The sequence below is a fragment of the Perca fluviatilis genome, chromosome 20, assembly GCF_010015445.1.
Source record: "Perca fluviatilis chromosome 20, GENO_Pfluv_1.0, whole genome shotgun sequence".
NCBI classification, from domain to species: domain Eukaryota; kingdom Metazoa; phylum Chordata; class Actinopteri; order Perciformes; family Percidae; genus Perca; species Perca fluviatilis.
This window is the reverse complement of record NC_053131.1, coordinates 26871001-26895132: the sequence shown is the minus strand read 5'-3', so window position 1 is coordinate 26895132 and position 24132 is coordinate 26871001. Positions and strand designations below refer to the sequence as shown.

At 40.1% G+C, this 24132-nt stretch overlaps 2 protein-coding genes across 12 annotated transcripts in view; one reads left to right on the top strand and one right to left on the bottom strand.

Moving 5' to 3' along the window:
- The window catches only part of ralgapa1 (Ral GTPase activating protein catalytic subunit alpha 1), a 77487-nt gene extending 59476 nt beyond the window's left edge, over positions 1 to 18011 (bottom strand). For 5 of the 11 annotated variants that reach the window (XM_039785766.1, XM_039785773.1, XM_039785777.1 and 2 more), the window contains exons 1-18: positions 17551 to 18011; positions 13604 to 13714; positions 13414 to 13463; positions 12701 to 12758; positions 11924 to 11967; positions 11565 to 11742; positions 11246 to 11361; positions 10644 to 10782; positions 10306 to 10514; positions 9362 to 9685; positions 8988 to 9161; positions 8540 to 8611; positions 8231 to 8379; positions 7139 to 7262; positions 5891 to 6037; positions 5343 to 5433; positions 4980 to 5144; positions 1296 to 1442 (exon numbers count right to left, since the gene is read on the bottom strand). In XM_039785766.1, the coding sequence (XP_039641700.1) occupies positions 1296 to 1442; positions 4980 to 5144; positions 5343 to 5433; positions 5891 to 6037; positions 7139 to 7262; positions 8231 to 8379; positions 8540 to 8611; positions 8988 to 9161; positions 9362 to 9685; positions 10306 to 10514; positions 10644 to 10782; positions 11246 to 11361; positions 11565 to 11742; positions 11924 to 11967; positions 12701 to 12758; positions 13414 to 13463; positions 13604 to 13714; positions 17551 to 17656 (2404 nt within the window). In that variant the 5' untranslated portion in view covers positions 17657 to 18011. The remainder of the gene's footprint in view (positions 1 to 1295; positions 1443 to 4979; positions 5145 to 5342; positions 5434 to 5890; positions 6038 to 7138; positions 7263 to 8230; positions 8380 to 8539; positions 8612 to 8987; positions 9162 to 9361; positions 9686 to 10305; positions 10515 to 10643; positions 10783 to 11245; positions 11362 to 11564; positions 11743 to 11923; positions 11968 to 12700; positions 12759 to 13413; positions 13464 to 13603; positions 13715 to 17550) is intronic. The other 6 variants (XM_039785770.1, XM_039785774.1, XM_039785776.1 and 3 more) reach the window with 3 other exon arrangements.
- Positions 18012 to 18311: 300 nt separating this feature from the next.
- On the top strand, positions 18312 to 24090 carry brms1la (BRMS1 like transcriptional repressor a). Its single transcript, XM_039785778.1, has 9 exons — positions 18312 to 18449; positions 19228 to 19386; positions 20085 to 20175; positions 20306 to 20433; positions 20530 to 20609; positions 20910 to 21006; positions 21170 to 21259; positions 21405 to 21469; positions 21589 to 24090. The coding sequence occupies exons 2-9, from the start codon at positions 19248 to 19250 to the stop codon at positions 21685 to 21687; spliced, it is 789 nt and encodes a 262-aa protein (XP_039641712.1). The 5' UTR covers positions 18312 to 18449; positions 19228 to 19247; the 3' UTR covers positions 21688 to 24090.
- Positions 24091 to 24132: the final 42 nt, after the last annotated feature.

Genomic DNA, 24132 nt, shown 5'->3' with positions numbered 1-24132 from the left:
TTTAGGGAGACTGTGAAGGAAACAAGTTCTTAAAGGTCCCATGACATGCTGCTCTTTTGATGCTTTTATATAGGCCTTAGTGGTCCCCTAATACTGTATCTGAAGTCTCTTTTATATAGGCCTTAGTGGTCCCCTAATACTGTATCTGAAGTCTCTTTCCCGAAATTCAGCCTTGGTGCAGAATTACAGCCACTACAGCCAGTCTCACAATGAGCTTTCCTTAGGACGTGCCATTTCTGTGTCTGTAGCTTTAAATGGTATTGAGGGGGGGGCTTGACCAACTGTCACTTTGCTTGTTTGCAAGCCATGATGTCTCGCTCTCTCTCTCATGGATGGGCCAAATTCTCTGAGCGGCCAAATCAGAGAAAGGGGAGGTAACCTTGCTCCTTATGACCTCATAAGGAGAAGATTCCAGATCGGCCCATCTGAGCTTTCATTTTCTCAAAGGCAGAGCAGGATACCCAGGGCTCGGTTTACACCTATCGCCATTTCTAGCCACTGGGGGACCATAGCCAGGTTGGGGGAATGCATATTAATGTTAAAAAACGAAGTGAAATTGTCATGCCATAGGACCTTTAACAGTATTAAAGATGCAGTAGGTAAGACTTATAAAACTAACATTCTGTCACATTTGCTGAAACTGACCCTATGTTCCAGTAGAACCACTTGAAGCAGGTAATTAAAAAACAAACAAAAAAATCCGGCTCCTCTGGCACCACCTATAGCCTGTAGTGCGATTTGCAAAAATCCACCACTCCCTGTTCAGATGCGCCAATCATTGCCGGGGGGTGGGTGTCTAACTGCGTGTCAATCACTGCTCATGCACACGCATTCATTCTCCCTTGTGTTGGGAGGGGCTTAGGAGACCGTCTGGGCTTTAGCATAAAGGGGGGAGGGACTGAGAAGTTGTCGATGTTCAAATTCTTTGGCTAAAGCCTGGATCTTCACAATCCTACCTACAGCACCTTTAAGACAACAAGCCAGTGTCAAATAAAATAACTCAACTTTGTTTATCCATTTGTCACATTCAATCTTGAAGCAATGCCGATCAGATTATTGCACAGCTTCAGGAGAATGATGCATCATTTGTAAAGCATTTCTAAAAACTGATTATCCCAGTTACAGTCAAAAAGGGAAAGGCTGTATCACATGCAAACTGTTCAGTAATGACAAATAGGCAGTCAGAAAAATGATCAAGACGAGACGACAGGCATAACGTTTCAGTTTCTGACAGACGAAGAGACAAGTAAAGTTTCCAGGAAGACAGGCAGGCAGGTAGTGCAAAGAGTGTGTACCTGCCAGCTGGTCGGCAAGGGGGGGTAGTAAAGGGTGGTGGTGGTGGAGGAGGACAGGAAGAGGCGGAGCCAGAGCAGGAGCACTCTTAGCACTGCGGATAAAGGCTGAGGACAGCAGAGAGTCCCCCGTAGAGCAGCTACGCAGGGCTGAAGAGGTTGGAAGAACAGATAGAAAAGAGACAGAGGGGAAGAGTGTGAGACAGACAAGAAAGGAAAAGGCAATGAAAGAAGGAAGCAAGAGGGGAAAAGAGGGTGTTGTTGAAGTGATGGTGAAGAGGGGAGTGGAAGAAAGGTGGATATATGGGCGAGGATGGAAAAGTGAAAGGAATGAAAACAATGACATGTCAAAAGTAAGACAAATTATTTATAGGGAAGAGACAGATGACAGGACAGCGTAGAGAAGAGGAAGGTTAAAAGACGAAGAGGGAAAGAGACGGGGAAGGTGAAGGAGTAGTGAGACAGGGTTAGCTCTGGAGGAGAGACAGTGAGACAGTACGACACTTGCGGCAGCTTGGCACTCTACAGGTCAAATCTCTTCGTGAGACCACGATACACAGGAGCACTACATTTGTTAATGCTCGTCAGATCCACGGTTTACTTGCAGTCAAAACACATGAGGTTATCTGCAAGTTTGACCAAGTCTATGACTTTTTAAAATACATTCACAGTTGAATTATGCAACTGAAGAAATGCGACAAAACAACTGCAGACCTGTAAGAATGTTGGTTAGCATGTGTGGACTCATTTCTCACAGAAAAAAAAACACATTGAGAGGTTTTAAAACTTGTACAAGTGGTGCTAAACCACATAAAATGCAGTTTACAGGCCCAGAGAAGCTGCCAATCTGAGCAAAGGGTCTTTTTTATTTATTAAACCATTTGGACATTTTTAGACTTTAGTGGTTCCTACAGTTACCCTGCAATCACCATATTCTTGTATGTGGTTGCTTCTTAGAGTCCAAATATTTTACCCTGCTCGGTCGGGTTATGCACGTATCATCACTGAAAATTGGAGCAAAACCTAATTTATTGAAACAAATAACATACTATAATAGGCTTGGGCGTATTCCTATTAGTTCCCTAATAGACCCGACTGGTAGTCAACTTAGGCCCGGGTGGCCACCTGGCTTGCAATACACTGGTTGAAACCCTGCCTCAATACAGCATCTCCGTATCAGTTTAATAGAAAGAGGAGCGCCTGTATTTTTGACACTATTGAAAACCCTACCTTCAAGATTTCTAAATACCCTGCTATACCGTAATTGTGTGAGACAGCTCAAGCCCCCTCTCCTTCAAAGTGGCAGAAAAAATGTGATTACAATTCATTTAGTTGTGGGCATTGTGAGAGATCCTTGTTGATACATGCTTTTAAAGCAATTTAAGATATGCATGTGCATGAGTTGTCATCATCTTGCTCTAAGCTAGTACTGGTATTTCACTATGGTCTTATGACCATTTCTTTCGCACCAATGGCCACAGTTGAAGGCTTTGCATAAACAAGACTCTCCTGAGAAGAAGGAATAACAGTACGCATAGAAAAGAGGTGGAGATGTCAAGTCAAATAAAAGTGACTTAGAGGAGGAGAAGAAGACTTCTTCAAGTGACTATATGTAACTTTGAAATATTTCTGAAATTTTCCATCTGATGATCATAAATGACCTGTAACAGCAAACGAGACTAACAGTGAAAAGAACGCTATTTTTATATAGTTTCTATTAATGCCTTTGCCCGGGTCTGATTTTGGGTGGTGATGGGCCAGTGGATATGACACATGCCTTTGGTGTGGGAAACCGGGGTTCGATTCCCACTGTGATACATCAACCAATGTGTCCCTGAGCAAGACGCTTAACCTCTAGTAGCTCCAGAGGCGTGCGACCACTGACATATATAGCAATTGTAAGTCGCTTTGGATAAAAGCGTCAGCTAAATGACATGCAATGTAGTGTTAATTTCGTCAGACGAGACGAGACTAAATATGTTCGTCAACGACCTTTTTTTCAATTTTTTACGTTAGCTAGCAGTTGGAGTAAACATGGTTAAAATGCTGACAGCTAAACGGTGTAAAAGTATCTGTATTTCACCATGTAGGATTCCAACACTGAGACGTATGACAGTCTGCAGCTGCCATTGTCTGAAAAACACATATGTTGCGTTCACTTGAAATACGCCTCGCCAGTTTCGTGCTGCATTTATTTTATTGTAAAATATCCTTTTCCCATGCAGTGGTTGTTTTTGTCTTTTACTGGTGAAATAAGGAAGAGGCTCAATATTTATATAACTTTATATAATTTATTTTTATAACTATTTGACTGAAATGGTTATCAGAAATAATTTATTTAAAAATAGACTAAAATGTTTTGACTAAAACTTGACTAAAATGGCGAGACTTTTAGTCGACTAAAACTTGACTAAGATACCTTGAGTTCTCTTTTGACTAAAACTAGACTAAAATGACGAGACTTTTAGTTGACTAAAACTTGACTAACAAAATTTTTTGGCACAAGACTAAGACTAAGACTAAATTAAAAATAGGTGACAAAATTAACACTAATGCAATGTAATGTTTCCTGCGAAGTTACAAAATGATTTACTGGAAGTAGACGGCACTACAGAGCACACCTTCTGATGGGTTACAGATTTCAGCATAACACCGGAAAAGCCCACGTTATTGTATCCAGCCAGGTAAAGGGCAGCACAGATTTCTTTATATAGGCCTGTAATTTTTTATTTGAGATGTTATCTGCTGTAGTTATGGCTGATACTGGGGCAGGGCCATCACAGGAAAGACGGAAATTAAACGAAAAACAACTAAAAGCTAAAAGGGAAAATGACAGACTACGGACGAAATCCGATACACACTCAGTCGGTCTTTCAACAGATGGAGACAATTACGTGATTGTAAATGATTCAAAACCGACCCCGAATTGGCCCTCAGGTATGTAATATGTCTATTTCTTTGCACAACATTAGATTATGCAATGTGGTTGTACGTCATTGGCCGACATTAAATTACGTGACCCTTCCATTTAGCACGGACGTTTTATTTCTTTTAGTCCGTGTTTGTGTTGGCCTATTCTTTTTCTCCTTGTCCCCCTGTACTTGTGTAAAGCGTCCTTGGGTTTCTTGAAATGCGCTATATTAATTTAAGTTATTATTACGTTGGGTGCTACAACAATCTCTTAATGCTTTGGCTCGTAACACAGTGACAGTGATAACGTTGTTACCCGGTTTAGCTCACGATACATCCAAAGTAGGCTAAGTTACCGTATGCAACACTTGAAATGCAACCATGAATAACTTATTCTTTTATTGTAAATTAATGATTTTCTGTCTGAGCAAAACATTAATTGCAACTATATGACCCCTGTAACACTAACTCCAAGACCTATACGACAGCAAGTGTGATAAAAACACTACTGCTTTTGTCCAAAGGGACCGCTGAAATCAACACAAACTGAAAGTTACATATAGCCACTTTAAGTACGCAGAGGAAAGACAGGGCACTAGTTTTTTCCAATAGTGTTCCTCTTCAACACTTGCATACACACACATGCCAGCCAGTTTAAAACAAATACACAGTACAGTGCCTTGGAGTTTGTGCTATCAACATGACTAAAACCAAAGTTGTATGGCCTTTAAACGTAGAACTTGAGGAGGACAGTCGTATAAGAGGAGGGATACTGACCTACAGTCTTCTGGCGAACAATACTCCTAGCCTTTTCGATGCCTGGGGAGCCAGCGGTGGTGGCACTTCGCTGCCTCATGGCTGCTGCCTGGCCTGGTTGGTCTCTGCTCCAGCCTTTAGAGAAGGAACGATCCACAATCTGCCGCTGGCCCTCCGAACCTATACCTAGTGTAGATGGATGGAGTGGGACATCATTTCTCAATGCACATGTAATGGTACTTATTTCAGGAGATATGTTACCTCTATCTGTAACAATGCACTGATATTATGAGTAAAGGAAAGGTTGAGTGTACAGATGTTGTTGGTAGGAAGTTCTGCATGTTTTTATACGAGGGCTAAAAGGGTCTCTCGTGACAGACCAACCTTTTCCTTTATGTTTCTTCTGTTTTTGCTCACTGAGTTTGTCCAGAGGCAGCTCATTCAGATCAACACTGTACAAGTTCCTGGCCAACACCTGAGACACAAAGACATGCACACTGCTTTAAGACTTTCATGTTTACAATTCCATACTGATTAAGATGGCAGCAACATCTCTGACTTAAATTAGTGCTTAAGGCAAAAAGCAGATTTTTCATGAATTCATTCATCGACAATAAGTGCAAAGCACATGAGAAATAGAATAAAAAGTCAACAAAGAAGCAAAATTAACAGACATGGAAACAGGAATTAAACTTCTGCTTCCTTCATTATAGTTCTCTACTTCTCTAACAACCATTTTTGACCTGCGATGTCATACTCAGTGACTGAATTGAAAAACTCAGGTGACTCGCTTTAAAGTAAGTTCATTTATAACAAAATGTTTGTTTCTTAGTCAAAAACGACGTGCTGAAATCCGGTGAAATGATATTATGTTAAAACACTGAATGAAGTATAATGCTTGGAGGATACGTGATTAAAATGACTTCCACTACCTTGGTGAGGGTCTCCATGGTGAGTGACCACTCAGTGACCAGTTCATCCCAGCAGGTAAGAGAGGAGAGGACGGAGAGGAGGTCGTCCCACAGTTCTCTGCTGATGTAGACGTTTAAATTCCCCTTAATCCAGGCTACTATCAGCGTCTGTGCAAAAAGAGGGGAATGAAACTACAGCTATACTAGAAAAGGGTTGTACTCCTGCTCTCTATTCATTGAAACTAAATACTAGTCAGCTGGGTCATCACAATTAAACTTCATTAAGGTGTTTTGAAAATAACTTTCAGAAAATAATATCACACCATTGTTCAAGCGGGGCTTTTTTTTTAAATTGCGTTTACTAATATTACTGTATTTTAAATTGAAAAGATGAAGGCAGCTGGATACTTGAGAACACAAGACCAAGATCCTATAATTCAAATAAACGACTATTTTATTAGTGCTTTTTACATAATTTTGACTGAAAATAGACAAAGTACAGCTTTGTTTTATCAATCTTTGTAGCCAACTACATGTTACGTATTTAGAAAACCACATGCCAGTCTGTCTCCTAGAAGCTGTGTTGCTGTAAACAATAGCAATCTTATCATGGCTGCAACAATGGTTCTATTTATTCATTCCTTTTTTTTTTTAATGTACAGTACAGGCCAAAAGTTTGGACACACCTTCTCATTCAATGTGTTTCCTTTTTATTTTAATGACTATTTACATTGTAGATTCTCACTGAAGGCATCAAAACTATGAATGAACACATATGGAACTATGTACTTAACAAAAAAGTGTGAAATAACTGAAAACATGTCTTATATTTTAGATTCTTCAAAGTAGCCACCCTTTGCTTTTTTATTAATAAGGGAAAAAATTCCACTAATTAAACCTGACAAAACAAACCTGTGAAGTGAAAACCATTTCAGGTGACTACCTCATGAAGCTCATTGAGAGAACACCAAGGGTTTGGAGAGTTATCAAAAAAAGCAAAGGGTGGCTACTTTGAAGAATCTAAAATATAAGACATGTTATTTCACACTTTTTTGTTAAGTACATAATTCCATATGTGTTCATTCATAGTTTTGATGCCTTCAGTGAGAATCTACAATGTAAATAGTCATGAAAATAAAGAAACACATTGAATGAGAAGGTGTGTCCAAACTTTTGGCCTGTACTGTACCAAAGAGACAACTCTGTCTCCAGATGTTTGGTAAGTGGGAAAACATATCTGGCCAGTTTGATATAATGATATTAATGTACCTGAAAGATAGGTCCAGCCAGTCTGCCTGATAGTGTGTTGTTCTTTTTGCCAGGGGGCATGATGGATGGAGGTCTTTTCATCACAGACTCGGTCACCCTCAGCAGAACCAGCAAGACCTGCTCCCTACAAACAAATACATTAAAAATTAAAAAGCAGGCAGATGTGATGGAGCCTTTAATGATTCCACTAAAATGTATTTAGATTAGGGCTGTCAAACGATACATTTTTTTTTAATTGCGATTAATCGCTGAATTTCTATAATTAATCACGATTAATCGCATATTTTATCACATGATTAAAATTCTATTATTTTGCATTTCAGAACCGTTTTTAAGTACATATATACCTTACCAGTGTATCTTGATTGGGAATCAAATGAATGCAAAGAAAGTGACTTTATGAACTTGATTTTAAGATTTGTATTTGTTTATTATTTATTTATTTACTGTAAACAAAATGTGTGAATCTAGTCACACATTTGAATCTAGAGTCAATATAGTGTCTCCTAAATAATTTTGATTACTTACTGACGTCCAGTGATCACCTTGCATCACTTTTCAGCAGTTCTAGTTTGGCTGCTTTCTCCTGGTCGTACAGGCCACCCATTTCGCAAGAGCTGTAGTAATGTTTTGGGATTTGGTTTCATTCGCAGGTCGGCAACTAGCACTCTCCAAAATAGTGCTTTGTTTGAGCCTGCTAGCATCAACCTGAGTCACGTTAACTGTACTGCTATGCTTTTAATGTGGCTTTACACAACGTGCATATGGCTTTCGCCCCGTCCGTGAGTTTTGGAAAATAAAAAGCGCCATTCAGAATTGTGTTGCCGATGTCTTTCTCCCTCATGCCTGCAGCCTGCAGCAGCAGGATGTATTACTAGGAAGTCACGAAAGCCGAGTGAAGTGAAAATAAATTAATAAATGGCAGCATGCAATTTAAAAAAATGTATGCGTTATGCCTGGCCCTTAATTGCATTGCGATTAACGCGTTAATGCTGACAGCCCTAAGTTAGATGGCCATTCAGTGTCTCCCAGTCCACAGTAACATGTGACTTATTGTGTATCTGGTGTCTTTGCACCCAATTGTTTTTTTACCATGTTTTCTGGTCCATGGTCTCATGCATAACAAGGCTGCGGTAGATGTTCAGGACACGCTTGCACATGTCGACATGCTCCTCCAAAAGGATCTTGATGTCGTTGGCTGGCTCCAATAGGAAAACGTTGGAGGAGTGGGTGATAAATACCTGGGAAGGAGACAAGCCGTTGGGATGTAAAATGGGTCCATAAACTATTTCTCCTGGACGATTTTACAAGGTGAAGAAAGAACAGTAAAAAAAAAAAAAACACTGCAACAATGAGACTTTTGTGTGTTTGTATGAAATGGACCGACAGCCAGGACCATACCTGTAGTGTGGTCTGAACTCCAGCATGAACGCTGTACTCCAGCAATTCACTGTCAACCGCCTTGTTTATTCCCTGAGGAGAAAAGAAAAAAACCTCACAATTAAAGTTTAAGTAACATTACCTAAGCATATACAGGCAAATGGACACATTCTCTTCTCTTGAAATAATATCCCAGTAAAAGGTAATATAATATTGTAAAAATTGAGATTTCCATGTTTTGTTCTTTTTGCACTTGGTTCTTAATAAAATGACAAATACTCAGCACTAGGAGTATTTGGTTATTTAATATAGACTATTTATTTATTGAATTACCAGAAAACATGCTATATACAGGATATATATTGTTATCGGAATATGAAATAACCTGTAACGCTCAATCCAGAGACAAATGTACACAGTCCATTTTCAGAAATTGTGCCTTTAAACGAACCGTCAGGTAAATCCTCACCTCATCCTCCTTGTCTCCCATCTGAGAGCCAGAATCCAGGCTGATGGTTGTGGGATAGGGGCCCTCCTCTGGCTCCTTCATAAACACTGGCCGGTCCTCCATGGCGATCCACTCCTGGTAAACACGGACCACTTTACGCATCGCTGCAGCTTCACACATGGGAAGGAGAAATGCCTATAGATAGATAAGGAAAGACAGATGTAAAAGATCACGTGACTTGTACATGAACATATCTTATTACCAGAGAAAACGGTGGACTAATAATGATAATGCACATACAATGTAATTTTAGAAAAACACCACGTAAAATCCACTCCAGCTGTAGACACAACCATACATCAAAGATTTGATACATTGGAACTTTCGTCTTTCACCTGTCTAAAGATCTCAGTGATGAAGTTGACGTTGGTTCTGGAGCTGGTCAGTACTCTCCTCACCACCTCCATGTCCGTAAGCTGCTCTTCATCCATGGAGCAGAGTGAGGAGGAGCTGGGCTCCCTCTCCGTCAGCGTGGATGTGTTGGAGTGGCTTTGTTCAGGCTCACCCCCAGACCCTGGACCCCCAGATAGCCCAATGCCACCTCCGCCGGATCCAGATGAGCACCCGCTACCTTCAAGGTGGCTGTCTGACCGAATCCCACCTCCGCCGCTGTCATCTGAGCTGCCTGCAGAGCGAGCTGCCAGTCCGGCTGCTGCTCGCTGGAGGTGAAGATTTGGGTTATACGATGAGATGAGAGAAAATAATATCCCGTGTAAATATTTGTGGAGAGTAACATTTTGTCATCCATTTCTGTTATGCGCTAATCTGGTGTTATGGAACATTTTCATAGTATTTAATATACTTTTTGGCTAACATCACATCAACTTTTACATTTGCGGTTTGAAACACACACCCTCTGAATAACAAGTGATGTTAAAAAACAGGAGCTCACATATTACTAGAGCTCCAGCGATTAGTCGAACAACACAAGATTGATCTGTACATATTCAGAATATCTATTAATCTTAGGTCATTGTTTAAGAAACAAATGTCAAAATGTGTTTATTTCCTGTTTCCCTTTGTCTATTTTAGGTATTGGACTGTTGACTGACCAAAACAAGACATCACTTTTGGACTATTTTCTGACATTTTATAGACAAAATAATTACTTGATAAATCAAGAAAATCTGCAGGTCAATCAATAATGAACATGATCGGTAGTTACAGCCCTGCATATTACCACGTGGTGATGTCAACATAATTAAGTACAAGGAACTTTACAGTGACTTGAACCATACTTGGCACACCCTGTCTATAAGCAAAATATGTATGTGCTAACCTGTATGTTCTTGGGGACGTTCTCTCCCTCTGTTCCTGGGATGTTTGTGTGTGTGTTGGGCCGTGGCTCGAGCCAGAAGGAAACCAGCCAGCGGATGAAGATGACTCGGGCTTGAAGAAAGCTCTCCTTGGTGCAGTACACGGTTTCTCCACCGTCTTGTTCCCTGCGCACCACGCTGTAGTAGGGCTTAGGACGCATCGGAGGCACGTCTACAGAGAAAGAGGAAAATCTTTATTCATGTGGTCTTGGGTTACAATAATACAACATTACTGGTCAATGTGTTCCAATGAACTGGGTTTACCGTACCCAGAAGCTATTTAAAAGCTAAAGGAACTGACCCAGTATTGGGTTGTAGAGGCTGGTTTCCATGGCGAAGTTGGGAAAGATGTGAGGAAGGTAAAACTTCCTGAAGTGACCAAAGAGGAAGCTGAAGCCACGTTCATGGTTCTCTTTACAACGCCACTCAAGAGACTTGGCCTGGTGGACACACACAAAACACACACAACACACACACACACACACACACACACACACACACACACACACACACACACACACACACACACACACACACACACACACTTGTGTTATAGACAGAGAATTACACACACAAAACAGGGTCAAGCGGAGAAGAGCACCATTGTTTTAGGGCAGAATGTTATCAGTGTGTGTGTGTATGACGGAATGTGTGTGATAGCAGCAAGAAGAGGAAATACAAGAAACAAGTCTGTATGTGTCAATAAGGGATGACATTTGTATTTGAAGGAGTTAGTGATACCAGTAAGGGAGTCTACCATTAAGTTTCTATTCATGATAACGGTCAGTAAATAACAGACCTAAAACCTGGTTTCTCCCATAAGTTTGTTTATGCATTAGTGAGGCATTAAGACATTGAAAAAAAGTGTAATTAAATGGTGTTAGTAAGGAATGATGATAATACCTGGTTTACCATGTATTTGAGTAGCGCTTCTAAAAAGTAAGCAGTAAGGTCTTCCTGGTTCTTGTCCCCTGACTGGGGAGGAACCAATGGCGTGATCTCTTCTGGGGTAACCTGAGCTGTAAAGGGAGGGGGAAGCAGGGTCATTCAATGTTTATATTACAATGAATACTGCAAAATACATATGGGGTTCAGAATCTTTTCCAAGATTTTATATTTTGTCAGTGCAGTGAATGGCTGGTGGCATTTTTTTAATGATAGCTGAATGTTGAGCCCATGTATCAGTCTAGCCCCACTGTGTGCGTGTCAGTGTTCTACTAACTCTCTGTTAAACTCAGCGGTGGGTTGATCAGAGTGTCCAGGGTGCGTGGGGTCCCATGGCAGAGTGGAGCTGGGAAGCCAGGAATCAAACAGGCAAACATACAGAGCTGCTCACGCTCCGCATTACTCTGTAATGCCTGCATCCATAGCAAGAACAAGCGCACACCTTCACGACGGATCTACAACGTAGATGAAAGATGGAGACGAGGTGTGGAGAAAATCCAAATTAGTACACTTTTATTTATTTTATTAAGACCCTTAAATTAAAAGGAGGCTGTACACGTCCTCTTGGGGAGGATTAGGATCTAGGGGCTAAGACAGACAGGTAACACAAGAGTCCACAATGGATCAGAGCGGTACCTTCAGAGAATTCCCAGTGTGCAACAGCTTTTTGAGGATCAGCCCTGAGAGAAAAACACATTATATGACAGTAAATATAACATAAGGATAGCCAGCTCCAATAATATTAAAAGCTGATTTTACATACTTTTGTATTGGTAAAAAAAAAAAAGTAAAGACATTTTAAGGGAAACATAAAGATATGGGTACAGGGTGTCAATGAAGCTAAACGTTTGATAACCCTAGCAGAAATATAACATTCAGGATGAGAGGACAACAGCTGCCCTGCACCATGCCGTGCACTAGGGCTGCGACTAACGATTCTTTTCATTGTCGATTAATCTGACGATTATTTTCTCGATTAATCAATTAGTTGTTTGGTCTACAAAATGTCAGAAAATTGTGAATAATGTCGAATGTCTTGTTTTGTCCACATTTAAAGATATTCAGTTTACTGTCACAGAGGAGTGAAGAAACTAGAAAATATTTGCATTAATAAAAAAAAAAATTTCATATAAAATAACTCAAACCGATCAAAATAGTTGGTGATTACTTTAATAATTGACAACTAATTAATTAATCTTTGCAGCTCTACCGTGCATTATTCTCTTTGCAAAGTTTTGGTGCTGGTTGGTCTCTGACATCACACGAAATAATCTATTATGAGTGGCCACGCTGTCCAAAACTAGTTTAACTTGATTCAACACATAGTTTGCTGGGACAATCTGATCTGCTGCACACATGTATAAGGTCTGTAATGTTTTTCAAGAAAGGGTTGCATGGTTTTGTGTAAGTTACCAATGCTGTGGAACTGCCATCGGCTCTGGATTCTCTCGGGCAAAAGCTGGAGAATTTTCTGAAGAAAAAAAAAACATTCAGACATTGAGGATCACTTTTGCGATGAGATTTGTTATGCAATATTAGAGGGTTTATATATTTGCTACTGTCCCATTTATCTTGTTAACAATGATTAAGATTTCACTGGTTGGTTGGTTCACGGAATTCCAATGATTTAATGATGTAAAAAAAACTGCTATATTAATACATTTAAGTCAGTATGACATTCATAAGTAGATCAAACAAAATGTCTATAAACTCAGTTTATTGTCCATCCTTATTCTAACTAATAACACTCAGGGAAAACCTATTTTAAGCACAATCTTTTGTCCAAGTACTCACTGGGCTTGTCCTTTGCCCAGCTGTGGCCTGAATTTAATGTGAGGGGCCCAATGCAGGTCAGTAACACACACATACTGTCTCTGCTATCTTATCCTGGCTACTCTAAGCACCACCACCCATTTCAGTGTTGCTAAATGCCAGTGGTCTATGTCTGAGGTTCACGCCAGCTGGTGCTGTGGTACTGAATAAGAAAATTCATGGAATCACAAACAGTTTACTGTTTAGTTTCACATAATGTCAGAGCCCCATTCTGAAGTCATGTTGCATCAAGCTTTAAGTAAGAGTTTTCTCTAGATTTCCATGTTAATTGGAAATGTGCAATATTTTATTACCTCAAAGATGAAGAGAATTGAGTCCAGCTCCTCCCTCTGAGACTTGTGACCTGAAACACACAGACTAGCTTAAAAAAAACGCACAATAGGACTAAAAGGCAATGAAGCATTGCATTATTTCTATCCTGTACAATAGAAATAACAATCAGAGCTCATCTTAATTGTTTGGTTGACAGTGAGTAAAACTTACCTTTTTGCTTGAGGCTGACCTCAATGATGACAAAGTTCTCAAAGAAGACATAGTAGATATGAGAGTAGTTCAGGTCAAAGAACTGTTTCAGCTCTGAAGGCTCTGCATTTTCTAGAAAAAGAGAGGGGAAATAATTAAAACAGACACGCACGCACGGACGATGTTCTGGTTCCATGATGACTAGTGGGTATCACGATTCTCCAAATCCACGATTCGAATCAAATGATGAAAAAAATAAAATTCAACAGGGACCTCAATGCCACAATAACAGCCACTGGATGGCAGATAGGGTACTTTACAGTTTGAGTTTCTCGTGTTTAATGGCAGTTACACACCAACCAGATGGCCAACCGTCGGCAGAAAAGCCAGTCGGGCTGATCAGTCTCCCGGAGTTGGTCCAAAAAGTGCCACAGAACACACCAAAGAGACGAGACGTAATACGTCTCCATAACAACAGACGGCCCTAATCTGTATTGTTGCCCAAAAAATGAAAACCGGCAGCTGATTGGACGAACGTGTCACATGGGTTTGTTTTCTCTGGAAATTCAAAGCCAGACTGTCATGGCGGCCGTTCAGAATACGATCTCATATTGTACTAAATAGTTCACTGAAACTTGTTTCTGAAAACATTTTAAGCGAGAAATAGGCCATGCAGTTGTTCATTTCAGATCAACAAAGGTCAGTTTAAAAGATTTTATCAGATTTTGAGAGACTCTAGTCACGCTCATTCTGCTCGCCATTTCCAGGTGAGTCCCGACTGCCCTGTCTCCGACTGAACATGTCAGCTCGGCCAAAATGAAGGCCGACAGCCCCCCAGACTGACGACGGCACGGAACACACTGAACAGACTCGAGTCACTGACCTCACCAGACTGTCCAACGACCGATTATTGGGTTAGTGTGTCAGCGCCTTAAGAGGTGCAATTGAATGCACCATTAGTTTAACGAGGTGCGACGGAATGCACCATGGAGTCAGGTAGGAGCTATTTACATAACTCGCTCACTCACTGTGAAGGCAAAATGTGTGCCGTTGTTTTTTTCTTCAGACGTGCACAATTAGGGAGGGGTGGAGAGAGAAAAAACTACTGGGGGAAATCACCGATCCTGCTTTTGATTTCAATAGTCGAAATCAAGAGAAAACTTCACAATAAATATCAAAGTAATGTGATTTTGAAATAGAAACAATTGAACCAGTTAAAGGCTCTTCTCTATCCATATTCAGTCTAAATGTTGTAGAGATAGAAGTCTAAACACATCTATAACAGTGTAGTGAAGACCCAACCTTTCTGACTTTTCATAACAGGAAATATATTTGAGCAATGTACCTCAACCGCAGCATCTAGGTTCTCTAAATACACTTACAGTATGTCATGTAAAACAGACTCTCTAAATTTAGACTTAAATTCTTTATTGATCTTTTTGGGATGACTCCCGCAAGGAAATTGGATTTCCAGCAGCATATTTTAGCAGTTTACAAAACACTCTTTAAATAAAGAGGTATAAAAAAAACACAGTATAGAAAAAATACAGTATAAGAATAACAATAAACTTTTAGCTAAATATTTTTACAAAAAAATAAACAAACAGTAAACAATAAACTACAGATATATATATATATATATATATATGAGTAGATTATTAATTTATTGCACAGTGAATGAGTGAGTGGCTGAGTGAGTGGCTACCACTCCTTCCCTTCCTTCCTGTTCTGTTCGTTCTGTCCTCTTTACCCTATTTCCTCCTCCCCCCGAGTGAGCAGTTGTAGAGTATGAAGGCATGAGGGACAAAGGAGTTCTTGAGTCTGTTGGTCCTACACTTGGGAAGGAGCAGCCTTCCACTGAACAGGCTCCTCTGGTTGCTGATGACGGTGTGCATTGTCAGTAATGTCCAGCAGTTTGTCCAGTGTCCTCCTCTCTGCCACCGTCACCAGTGAGTCCAGCTTCATGCCGACCACAGAGCCGGCCCGCCTGATCAGTTTATCCAGTCTGGAGGTGTCCTTCTGAAATTCTCTGCTCTAAAAGGATGGGAAGTTTACCTTTATGTGTTCTGGACTGAATATCTGCCTCAACAACACTGGCTGTCAATTAGGAAGGAGAAACACCGACTCAGACACAGAACAAAAGACACGCTCATATGGAGAATACCACCACTGTAGTTCAGGGTCAAAAGTGAAAGAAGATACACAAGCATGTAGAAGGACATTAGGCAATGCTCTCAGAAGAGCTTCTGGTGATAGTCTCTGGGTTTGTTTACATGAAGTCTGAACTGTGCTATACACACACACTCACACACTGAGGCCGTCTGTGTTCTATGCCATAGTGGTTGCCCTTGTAAGGTCTTAGTGGCCTAGCTGAGTGGTTTTCTTTTCTTTTCCACAGGGCACGGACATTTTTAACACCACATTTCTCACTACCTGACTGCACATGCCATGTCGTAAGGTGATGTACAGAAGCTGTTTTTCTACAAAACCCATAGCAAATTATTTAGTCACTCTTCACATGCATTGACATTACAATATTGGGTAGTGGCACTGAATGCTATTTTGGTTTAGACCTCAAGATGTTTGAGTCCACAATGACGAGAGCTACTGTACATTTGCTTGCTCTCTAAAAGTGAGTGGCATTGCTCCAGCTCTTATCAGTGCTGCAAATAATAGTCCCCTTGTGCATTTTCTTAAAGTGGTGGTCTGGCACCATGTTGATTGTTAAAACTGTGTGGTTAGCCATTGTTCAGCAGTCTGAGTATTCCTTCGCAAGCAATGTGACTGCAAGTGTGTTTGTGTGAGACTTTGCGTGTCTCTGTGATTGTTATCAAGGTCTTGTATTCCCCATAGAGCATGGAGAGGGGCACACCCCTTTCTCTCTCTGTCTCGCACACACACACACACACACACACACACACACACACACACACACACACACACACACACACACACACACACACACACACACACACACACACACACACACACACACACACACACACAGCAGCTCTTACAATAGAAGCAGGAAGTCCGGCTACTGTACTGGACATAGAGAGGAAATAGTAGAGGCTGTTTCCCCTCTCCGGTCAGTGTTTGTGCGTTGTGGGTGTGTACATGAGTGAGAGCCAAGTCTATGCCAATAAAAGATACACACGCACGAATCACAAATTCATCACTTATTCATACCCTTTACCCTAACATCCTACAACACATTCACAACACTGCAACTGGTATGGTGTGTGTGGAACACATCTTCACACGTTTAAAAAAAACGTCATTATTTCTAATACACAAGGTCTTTATCCGGCACACCCTTGGAGAAATCACAACAGCCTGACTTACCAACGGCGTATATCATCAACTAAATTGTATGCAGACAGCTTCATACATACGTTATCACAAGGTAATAAAAACATTAACGTTACATCCGATTCTCCTCTATAAAGCGACCCTAAGACAGACTCCATTCAATACCTGTGACAATGCAATGGAACTGCCTCTTACACAGTTTAAGGCACACCTTTAAACCCTCTCTTCTACCTCGATAGATTCTGTTGACAGTGGAGACAGCTCGCCTCATTTTCTTTCAAAAGTATTTAACTTTTAGCCTGTATACACAAAGCCCATCAAGTCTACTGCCCATCATAGTCATTCTGAGAGAGAAAGGAGAAAAAAAGCGATAATGAAGATCAACGAATGTGGAAAAAATAAAATAACTGATCAAAATGCTTTGCAATGGACTAATGTGAGGTGCCGAATTGATGGTACTAAATTGTGATGATGCTAAAACGATCTGAAATGTCTTAAAGTATGATATAAAAAGGCTGCGTCTCTGTTTACATGCAAGGCAACTTTGAAATTCGTGATTTTCGAGGAGAGTTTGGAGTGGCATTCCCTGTATCCACAGACTGGCACGTATCACGTTAAGCTAACCTGTTAGCTGCCTAATAATTATTTTAACTTACCTATGACTATTCTGAGATGTTTTAGCCTCGTCAACACGTCCTTCTTTGGGTCCAACACTTTCTGTGTTGATTTTTTAACGTCCCCATGAGGCTTTTTGGAGAACATTCCTGGGGCAGAAGACACAAGAATGCGATGGTAGACAGCAAGGAGGAGCTGCTAGCTGTGTAACGTTAGCCACTTAAACAGCCTCTGCTAGCGTTAATCTTCTAACTATAAAGAAAAAATGTGCTCCTGTATCATGTATTAACGTTGCGAATTAGCCGCAATTGCGCGGAGTATATCAATGGGTAAATTTTGTCGGCGCATTCTGTTTAAACAAATTTAAACGTTGCGGGGCAAAGCATCCATCCATCGCACCTCCCTTCCAAAACAGTCCGCAGCCTGAAGGCTAAACTAGCTGATTAGCTAGCTCCGCTGCTCTCAACTCCACTTAGAAAACATAATGGCGGAGGAGGGAAACAAGATAATAGATAGCAGAGAAATCCAACGTCAACATGCCATAGTTCAACAATAAGCAAACTTTGGTTATCTAGTTTGAACTAAATTCTATACGAATGTTACAAAACTGCAATATATTTCTGACACAAACAGCGTTTCCAATTTTACTGCGTTAATGTTTTAAAGGCGTTTAAAACTGTTCTGCTCGAACGCTCCACCTGAAGCTACAGTGCCGACGGGTAACGTAGTTTACGGCTGGTTGTTAGCCCTTTAGTGGTGTGAACATTGGCGATACAGAAAACTACAGCTCCCTACACAAATAAGGGCGCCCTACTGAGATTTGTTTTTAGCTTAGCTGGGACACACGAGTGAAATTGTAACCGAGGAACAAAATTATAATTTTAAGTATATATTGCTTTTCTCTAAACATTCTCGCAAACGTCTTGCGCATCCCCATCTTGTGAGTTATGATTTAGTTTTAAGCTTCCTTGTTAATATATTTTTGTAACAAATCGTGCTAATCTTGCTTGCCATCTAACTATACTGGCTTGCTAACATGCTAAGTAATGCTAACTTGATGTGTTCTCGTTTGTTATTGTTTATTTGTCTTGTATAGTTTGATGATTAAAAAGGCGAACATATAGATAATCGAGTAAATTCAAATTGCTTAGCATAAGTAACATTTAATAACTAATCTCAAGCAATTTAATTAAGCCATACATAGGGGTCCATTCGTGTTTACAGTGATAATCATTGACGTAACAGTATTTGCTACATTTCAAAAATAATTTTCCAAATTGATCCACCATGAAAAAACAGTTTGTTTAGTGATGTAGTGATGTGGCTGCCCCACATCAATACCTGCATTTGGTAAATATCAATGGGGGTAATACACAGTCAAATGAATGATGAAAAAAAACAGAAATGTAGAAACATTTCAAGTGAATTTCAGTGAACTGATACTTGAATGATGGGTTTTGCTTTTTTGTTTGTTGATACTGCAGTCACCCTACAACCCTAAGATGGTTTTTCAGAAATTCTATAATCATGTCCTGATAGAGAAACTAAATTATTGTGTTCAGCAAGTCATTTGTAATTAGTTTGAACGGCCAAGTCATTTAATTTGCCTACAACCTAACAAATGGAATCAAGTCATGCGTTAAAAGTACAAGCTGTATTTGATGTAGTTAAAACTGCCCGAAAGAGTCTGACATTGTCTCTCTATCTAACACTACCAGTCTGGAGTTAACTTGCTGCCATGCCGGTGCACCGTGACCGGGAGAAGAAAGAGATCACAGCAGAGGAGATGGAGGTGGAGGAGCAGGAGCAAGAGGCGTCCAGCTCAGAGGAGGAGGATTCTGACACTTCGTCCGTTTCCGAGGATGGAGACAGCTCTGGTGAGAAAGTCTTAAACAGCAGAAAATGAGCACAACATTCTTATTGTAATTGTGTTAATGGTTGCCTTTTAAAAGAAACATTATTTCAGTGTATGATTCTGATTAAAAAGTAGTTGCTGTCAAAGGTTTGACTGTAGGTTTGATGTACCCCACTCAATGAGTTGTCCAGCCTTGAGACACTTCTTTTATGACTGGCAGACAGGGCTGGACGATATGGAGAAAATCAAATATCACAATATTTTTGACCAAATACCTCGATATCGATACAGCAACGATATTGTAGTGTTGACTTTTGGTGCTTTCACAAAATATTTACACAATGAGATTTTTGATAAATAGTCATCTGTAATGTGGATATAATGACTACGTGGGTAAAGGCAAATAATACAACAGTAACAGTCTGGTAAGTTCAGAAAATAGCATAACTTTACTGTAATGCAGCCTTTAAAACCAGGAAAAGACAACACTTGTGTCATATTACGATATCCAAAATCTAACACGATATCTAGCCTCATATCACATTATCGATATAATGTTGATATATTGCCCAGCTCTACAGGCAGACACATAATCTAGCAGAAATATGTCTACCAGGTTTTGCTTCCATATCAGCTCCTGAGACAGCTTCCTTCTTCCATCATTAACTTCACAGTAGCTTATATAGACGTGTTTGTGAGTGTGTCTTTATCATGTTCCAGAAATGGATGAGGAGGACTGTGAGCGGAGAAGGATGGAGTGTCTGGATGAAATGACCAACCTGGAGAAACAGTTCACAGATCTCAAAGACCAGTGAGACTGACATTGATTCTTGTCAAGTTTTTCCTTTTGAATTTAAATTCAAAAACAGGAAATGTTGAACGAAAGGCATTAAAAGGAATTTGTTCTGGCCATGCATAGTTACACCTGTGTTTGTGTGCAGGCTGTATCGTGAGCGTCTCAGTCAGGTGAACAGCAAGCTGTCGGAGGTGGAGGCTGGCCGGGCAGCAGAATATCTGGAGCCTCTGGCTGTACTGTTGGAGAACATGCAGGTCCGCACCAAGGTGGCAGGTAACTCCAACACACAGACACGCTCATGAAGTCTGATACACTCTGGTCTCCTTATAAATCACAATCTCATTGTGTGTTTCCCTCTGCCTTTGTCAGGTATCTACAGAGAGTTGTGTCTGGAGTCCTTGAAGAACAAGTATGAGTGCGAGATCCAGGCTGCATGCCAGCACTGGGAGGTCAGACACACACTCTCACACACTATCCTTTTATGTATTTATATTCTCACACTGTCTTACAAAGAAGTATTGCTGAGGTGGTGCATTTTCGCCTTGGCTCTGCAAGCCATTAATAATTCAGAATTTGATGAGAATTTAAGTGAGTGTTATTTGATGTATTTAATTGGCAGTGGTGTATGTACATATTTGAATGTGTGTGTGTGTGTGTGTGTGTGTGTGTGTGTGTGTGTGTGTGTGTGTGTGTGTGTGTGTGTGTGTGTGTGTGTGTGTGTGTGTGTGTGTGTGTGTGTGTGTGTGTAGAGTGAGAAGCTGCTGCTGTTTGACACAGTACAGAGTGAACTGGAGGAGAAAATTCGAAGACTGGAGGAAGACAGACACAGCATAGATATTACATCAGGTGACGCACACAGAACACGTTGTTGTGTAATGTCATGAATGTGCAATATATTACATTTTAATAACAGTGTTTAGAAGAACAAGCTACACGTGTCCAGCATTGTATATTATATTCAATACATGCGCAACACATTTTAATCTGTCTCTCTGTGTCTCTCTATCAGAGTTGTGGAATGATGAGTTATCAGGAAGGAAGAAGAGGAGAGATGCTTTAAGTCCAGATAAGAAGAGGAGACGGCCTTCAGTGGTGTCTGATATCCTTTTTTTCTGTTACTGTTCACACTGACGCTAATTTGTGTTTATGCTGCTTCTATAAAGCCCAAATGCTGTAATCCAGATGTGTCCTTCGGAATTGAATTCATCCCTGCTCCCTGTGGCACCGTCCTTAACTCCGCTCACGCCCATATATTGTTTACATGCTCCCTGACTTGGACATCCTGGAAGACTGGACCGCTATCCGAAAGGTGTGCAAATGTGTCTGTTGATATTCAGAGCTGTGTCTTTGTCCCCCGGTGGCATTGGTGGGTGTGTGTGTGTGGAGGCAACTTTTAACAAACCATGGTACGTGTGTGTTGTCTTCCAGGCCGTGGCTACGCTGGGTCCCCACAGAGGGAAGTCCGACTCTGACAGCCCTGTGTTCCCATTCAGACAAGACAGAAGCAGGCCCATTCTCAACTGCTGAGGAACACACACATACCCATACACACACATACAATAGACTATATATATATATATATATATATATATATATAGTTCAGTTCACTTTTGCAAGCATGAAAATGACACACAGCTGGACATTTCTCGGAATCTTCCCACAATCCACTACACTCCTCTGCTAACAGTGACACCAGTCGGTAAGCTGCCTCTCGTGCCAACAGACACACAATAAGGACTCGCAGGTTTAAATCCCTTTTAAAGGACAACAGGAATAGAAGCGTTACATTTGCTGACGATAGTACCCAGTACTTTTGTTCAGAATTGGGCTGTCGATTTCACTTGTTTCTGTTTACTCAGTGGAGAGGTAAGAGATTTACCTATTAAAAGTTTCAGTTGAAAAAAAAAAAATAAAAAAAAAATAACTTCTGCCATAACTCATTTTTGCTCAAACTATCTATATCCTGACAGTATGACATGAGACAGTTAGTTAGTTAATTTGTGGAAAAAAATCATGTTCCTCTGCCTCCTCCTGGTGCTCCTAACGGCATTAGGAAAACAACCAATCAGAGCCGAGGAGTCTCTACCGCGGTGTCAATGGCTCGTGAGCTGGTGTCTGTTAGATGTAAAACGACAAAGTTCCAGCTAAACAGTACACTAAAATATGTTTCTGGAAACATTTAAGTCGTAATAGGCTATGCAGTAGCAGAACCTTGATTCATATTCTATCAGCGCTGCCTAGCTTTACAGTGGGGCCGCAGTTTCCTAGCAGTCAGTCTTGCAGATGCCTTTAGGAGCACTAGGGGGAGGCAGAGGAACAGATTATCTGTCTCAACTACTACTGTCAGGATATAGTGACAGTTTCAGCAAATATGACAACAAGTTATTTTTTATAAAAGTTACCAACTGCAGCTTTAGTGGACAATAATAACATGTTGTTCACTTTTTAAAGAAAAAATCAAGCATTGAACTTTTTATTTGGGGATACTGGAGCTTTTAGAATTTTTTTTTTTATTTTTATTTTTTTATTGAGTATTCAAACCAGTAAGTTACAACCCTGTCAGGTTTTGTTTTCCAGACTCCACATTATTCTTTGTAATTGTAAGCACTGAGATTATTGACGAAGCTTCCAATGACATATGGGGAAACGCTGGTTTATATATGAACCCGTTTGATTGTGCCATGACCTATTTAAAATTGTTGTACTTCTATGTGAGACTAATTATTACTTTTTCTGATGGTGTTTTGAATACAGTGGTTAGGTGGTAATCATATGACATTGTGTACAGTTTTGCACTCCACAGTGCCTACCTTTTTGAAGTTCATTTCTTGTCACATCCTTTTGGTTTTGTGATGCATCTTGCATTTTTAAGAGTTACAGTTTGGTTGCTGTAATTTTGGTTGAGACAAACTTAGTGCTAGCAGTAATTAAAATGCTAGATAAGGCAAAAGATATTTCAAGATTGTGTGTGCATACGTGACCAAGACAAAACTTAGTCAGTACCTTCAGAAAGGAATAATAGTTCCACTTTCCTTAACCATATAAATATAATCCAAATTATATAATATAATCCAAATTACATTTATACTGGACTATTTTAGGCTTCAGCTAACCCTTTTCAAACTGCCAGTGTACTTCCTCATACCACCAGCTGTGTTGGTGGTGAAAAGAGCATAGAAAAAAAATAAAGGGATATTTCAGTAGATCATATACAGTTTTCATGGGATACCTGGGCATTTTGAATCTTTTTTTCCTTAAACTCCTTTAGGAAAACCTATATTTTTGTTAAAATAGCTGGTTATTTCCATGTGGATCGTCAACTAAAGTCAATTAATTCCCCTCTTTAATTACCACTGCAATTGCAAACCAGTATCAGTAATGCAATGAGTTATTGTAACATTATTAACAATTATTTTATAATAACTGAGGGGCAGAGGGACTACAGACAACATAGGAAAAGATGAAATACCAAGGTATCCCTTTAAAGTTGTTATTCAACAGATATTACTGTTACATTCTCTTCTTACACATCTACCTCTTCTCTCTCGCTCTTCTCTCATTCTTTAAAGCAATATCCACATTTGAGTTATTGCTCATGAACATGAAAATGCTTTTATTTTTTTTTAATCTTTAAAAGCCTACTGTGATGATGACTAAAGACAGGGAAGGAACCAAACCATGGCCTTCCAATCATACCCCACCACTGAATCTTCATATATACAACTCCACTGGTTATAAAGGAGGATGAACAAACTGCCGTTCCATAATATAGTTTTTATAAAGAGTTATTTTGAAGATAAAAGTGGTGGGGATGTTAAATATTCAAATCAATAATTTGACAGTTTATGTAAATACTGTGTCAGGTCCATTTGTGTCTTTCTTGTTGGTGCTGTGGGTGGGTTTTACAATTAAAAGTTGTTTTTATAAGTACTTTGTGGTGTCTCTGTAAACTGTATTTTCTTTAGCTCTGCA

Coding starts and splice junctions, on each gene's coding strand:
- brms1la (XM_039785778.1), top strand. CDS start 19,248: ATGCCGGTGCACCGTGACCGGGAGAAGAAAGAGATCACAGCAGAGGAG. Junction 20,434..20,529: donor GGTCCGCACCAAGGTGGCAG/GTAACTCCAACA, acceptor TGCCTTTGTCAG/GTATCTACAGAGAGTTGTGT. Junction 20,610..20,909: donor CTGCATGCCAGCACTGGGAG/GTCAGACACACA, acceptor GTGTGTGTGTAG/AGTGAGAAGCTGCTGCTGTT.